The following is a 4,908-nucleotide window of genomic DNA, read 5'->3' on the forward strand; positions in this document are numbered from 1 at the left end:
TACTTATTCTGTCGACCCCAAAATGATGAAAAGACAAAGTCGAACTGGAAGCTCAAGGCCTGAAATTTTGGGGAAGGGATTAAGTCGATTGTATTGACCTCCAGTGCGCAACTGCTACTAAATTTATCGACCACGAAAAGATGAAAGGGAAAGTCGACCTCGGTGGAATTTGAACTCAGAGCGTAACGGCAGACGAAATACCGCTAAGCATTTCATCCGGCATGCTAAAGTTTCTTATTTCTTTATTGGAGGGGACAAACAAGGACAGACAAAGGGATTAGGTCAATTACATCGACATCAGTGCGCAACTGGTACTTAATTTATCGACCACGAAAAGATGAAAGGCAAAGTCGACCTCGGTGGAATTCGAACTCAGAGCGTAACGGTAGACGAAATACCGCTAAGCTTTTCGCCCGGCGTGCTAACGATTCTGCCAGCTCGCCGCCTTTACTGAGACTACTACTACTACTAATAATAATAATAATAATAATGGTAATAATAATACTAATAGTGATAATGATAATAGATTCTTTATTGTGTTAATAACAATGATCTGTTTATAATTATAATAATAAAAAAAATAATAGTAACAATAAAAGAGGATTATGATGATCAGAACAACCTTGACCAAAATCATTATTATCGCCGACACCATGGCTACCATCATCGGTGATAATGGTGGTGATGTCGGCGATAAAAGCAATTGTAACAGATGTCAATAGTTAATGTAACAGCTGGAGCAATAACAACGTAGAAGGTGATGTTGGTAATGAAGAAGATGGCGGTGGTGGTGATGGGTGGTGGTGGTGGTGGTGGTGTTGACGACGACGACGGCGATGAAGATGATGGTGATGATGGTGATGACGATGATGATGATGATGATGCATGTAGCTGCTGCTGCTGCTGCTGTTGCTGAAACGGTCGTTGATGCTGCCTGCAGCTGATGGATGTTATGTGCCTTTGCTGCTGCTGTTGTTGCTGCAGCTGCTACCGTCACTGCTGCTGCTGCTGCTGCTGCTACTGTTACACGCTTAATCCTGCAGTTGATGCTATTTATCTCTGCTGCTGCTCCTCCTGTCGCCCGCTACCAACATGGCCGCAACTTTTTGCTTCACCATGTTGCTGTCTTTATTTACGGAACTGTGGCTTTGAAAGAAGTTATAAGTGTTCGCTTGTAGCGTGTTTGTTTATAGCTACGTCTCGGTATTATTGGACTGGTCGGAGACTTTCGACACGCTGTCATCGTCTCGTGCTAATACTTTCTCTAATTTGGTTATGCGTTGTTTTAACTTTTGCTGTGTCGTGTTGAAGTCACACAACAAGCGAGCGAACCGTGTTTGTAACGTGTCTAAGCTAGTCTCCAGCCGTGTTACTACTTGAGAAGTACTTTCTTCATTTTCTTCTTGCTTTTTAAGCACTTCCTCGTCTAGAAGATTGTCTTTTAGCAACAGCTGCCTCCCCCGTTCAATCAGTTGTTTCTTAGCAGCGGGATACTCCGTCAGAGCATCCCATAAGTCATTTTTAGAGAGACAAAACAAGTCACTATATCCAATGCTTCGGACATTGGCCGTTCTGCGATTCCCAGTTTTATTTCCGGCAATATTTAAAATACTTACTTCTCCAAACACGCTTCCGTCAGTCAATGTAGCATAGACGGTAATGCCATCATCGGCTACTACCTGCAATTGTCCTCTTTTGACGATGTACATCTCACGACCAATGTCGCCCTTCCTGCAGATGTAATCTCCGGGACTGAACACTTGCAACTTTAGTTTCAAAACTAGTTCAACGAGAAGACCGGGCTCGCAGTCTTGAAATATCCTTACTTGTTTCAGCGTGTCCAAATGGACGTGAATGGCCATTTCGGCTTTTAGCTTGTCTGGCAACGCCGACAGAACCTCTTCTTCATTCAGAGATTGTTTATTGGTCCATAGATAATCAAACCACTTAATCACACGTTGTTCAAGTTCTTTACTTACTTTACGAAACTCCATATATTGCTTAACGCCGTCCATCCTTTGTTGGAACTCGGCGCGCTGAGCGTTCATATTTGTTATCATGTTTCCGACATTACCAACAATAGTGGCAAAGATTAAAACACCGATTAAGAAGTCTACCACCACAAATAAATATTCTTCATCACGTTCGGGGACCGGTGTTTCCCCAATTGTAGTCAATGTTAAAGTTGACCAGTAAAAACTATAAATGTATTTTCGCGTTAGAGGTGCGAATTTTTTTTCTGAAATATTTGGATAAACCCAACCGTCTGCCCCGTATCCAATCGAATGGCTGATGGCAAAATAAGCGCAGGCATTCCAATGAATAATCACAAGAATGTACAGTACTAGTTTACAAATCCGGAACAAATTAGTGAAATTTGTACGGGTTTCTGTCCGATCGAAAAATTCCCAAAGTCTGGTAAAACGGAGTAAGCGATTAAACCGTAATTCCGGCACATTAATACCGGTTATGATATAGAAAAGATCAGTTGGTAAAATACTAGCAACATCGAAACGAAACGATTTTGATCTCAAATAATTCAATCGCAATTTTTTGGTATCTCTAACCATCAATCCGTGCTCCAAGTAACCTGTGAAAGAAAGAAAAAGAACGTATCAGTTTCAGGAATGAATAGGTTTATAAGATATAACGAAACGAATTTAAGATTTTACTACCATATGTTATGTATTTGCGGCAGATATAGAAATAATGTCGACCCCTCTTACGGTGTCTTAGGCAGTATCAGAAGATTTATTTTCTCAAGAGTAACCCAATTGCAAAATATAATATTTTAGGCATAGTGTAGAATTGTGTCGGCGTTGGTAGATTTAATGTTTTTCGAAAATGTGCCATCGTGTATCAGCAATCTTTCGTTACCAGCAAAGCCCTTCCCTGTTTATCTTTCACTGGTATATTTAAGCTGCTTTTTGGTCCTGTTATTTCTCTTACAAAGCGGTATAGTCTTTGGATCACTTTTACAAGCTGCTTCTTCTGCTTCTGTGCACTTTTTGTCGAACCAAGCTTTTCTATAAGTTCCCATGTTGTTTCTCAAGCGCAACCCGATTGCAAAATCTAAGAATAACGCTTCAGTTTAAGGGTTGAATAATGCTGTAAAATATGTTTTCTACTAAACACAGTCCGGTTGCCTATCATGTGTTTCTACTAAACACAGTGCGGTTGCCTATCATGAGCTATGGGAAGCAAAACGTTACAGCATTGGTCCAATACATATGACATTCAAAAGAAAAATTTAAGCTTTTTCTGACAGAAGCCGATGATGCAAATTAGTTTAGCGGACATTAAAGAACAAAACAAAAAACAAACAAACAACAACAAGAAACAGATATAAAAAAACTTCATTTCAGACTAACTATACCTAAATACTAAATTAGAAACGTTTGCACTTTGCTTGCATGAGAGGGAAAACATCCTCAGATACTGGTGTACGTCACCGTAAAACGGTCGGCACCATTGCTCCACCGACCTATCTCTTTGTTTCCTTCTTTCATCTTTTATTTAATTCCTTCTGTCTGTCTTTCTTTTCTTTTAGTTAATTTTTCTGTCTGCTTGTCTTTTTCTTCCCATCATTCTATCTTTCTATCTTTCCTTCGTTCTTTTTCTTTCTCTGAATTTATAACATAACTAATATTTATCAGTTTCTATACCAGACGACACAAAGCTCAATGGTTTTTAATCTCCATTTGTATCTTTGCACTAAAAATATTCTCCTCGGCAAAGATAATAATTCACATTTACTTTCCTGAGAGGATTGACACATAGCTTACTTCAATCTTAGTCGTCTTTGCAGACACCGTTCCACATCCAAATATCCATATACACCGACCTTCTGCCAGACTTATGCGAAACTATTTATTATGTCCGTATTATCATTCAAAAACTACATACGCATACGTGTGTGTATGTGTTTGTATGTGCATGCATGAACTGGTGAACGCATTTATTAACAAACGCAAAATACTAAATACATAAAGAAGAGCTTTATATTTCATTGGAGGCTGAAACTTTATGAAACGTTACTCTGAGTTTCATGTTGCTGCTTATTTAATTACAGAAGTGGAGATGTTAGCTGACAATATATAAGCGAACCTTTTAGTAAATTCATGGGACTATGATTAACCATGGAGAACTGATTGGTTGCCAAAACAGGGTTATTGAAAAAAATCAATCCGTTTTGAATCCACACGAATCTTGCATCAACTATAGCCACCTTCCTTGTTATGATGTATTTTACACATATAATACAGACGACACGAAATAATACAGACGACATGAGATGATACAGACTATATGAAGTAATACAGACGACATGAAATAATACAGACGACATGAAAATATCACGCAATTTTGCATGTGAGCAGAAAGAAAGTATCACGTGTTTTTGCATATAAGAATTGAACAATTTTTACATGTGGCGTATTTTTTTTTTTTTTGTGTTTGTTTTGACAACAAATCAGATATCGATGATTAATCATATTTCGATGAGTTTGCGATTGTTTGCGCTTATGCATAGTCATGTGAAACTTAGCGTGACGTTTCAAGAATTTTTCTGCTTCTACTGATAACAACGACAGCAACAACAACACGAACAACAACTACAATAATAATGATGATGATGATAAATAATAATAATGATAATAACGATAATAATATTAATAATAATAATATTATTAATAATAATATTATTAATAATAATATTAATAATAATAATAATAATATTAATAATAATATTAATAATAATAATAATATTAATAATAATATTAATAATAATAATAATAATAATAATAATAATAATAATAATAATAATAATAATTATTATTATTATTATTATTATTATTATCATTATTTATGTATTTATTCATGTTTCTAATTTAGGTAAGAGGCCAATAA

General features: G+C 36.8%; 1 protein-coding gene across 1 annotated transcript in view; it reads right to left on the reverse strand.

Annotated features, from left to right (window-relative positions):
• Window positions 1–514: 514 nt before the first annotated feature.
• LOC106883908 (cyclic nucleotide-gated channel cone photoreceptor subunit alpha) overlaps window positions 515–4,908 on the reverse strand; it is a 6,835-nt gene continuing 2,441 nt past the window's right edge. The window contains exon 3 of the mRNA XM_052976620.1: window positions 515–2,590. Coding sequence (XP_052832580.1) covers window positions 1,194–2,590 — 1,397 coding nt within the window. The 3' untranslated portion in view covers window positions 515–1,193. The remainder of the gene's footprint in view (window positions 2,591–4,908) is intronic.

Source organism: Octopus bimaculoides, chromosome 25 (genome assembly GCF_001194135.2).
Source record: "Octopus bimaculoides isolate UCB-OBI-ISO-001 chromosome 25, ASM119413v2, whole genome shotgun sequence".
Classification (NCBI taxonomy): domain Eukaryota; kingdom Metazoa; phylum Mollusca; class Cephalopoda; order Octopoda; family Octopodidae; genus Octopus; species Octopus bimaculoides.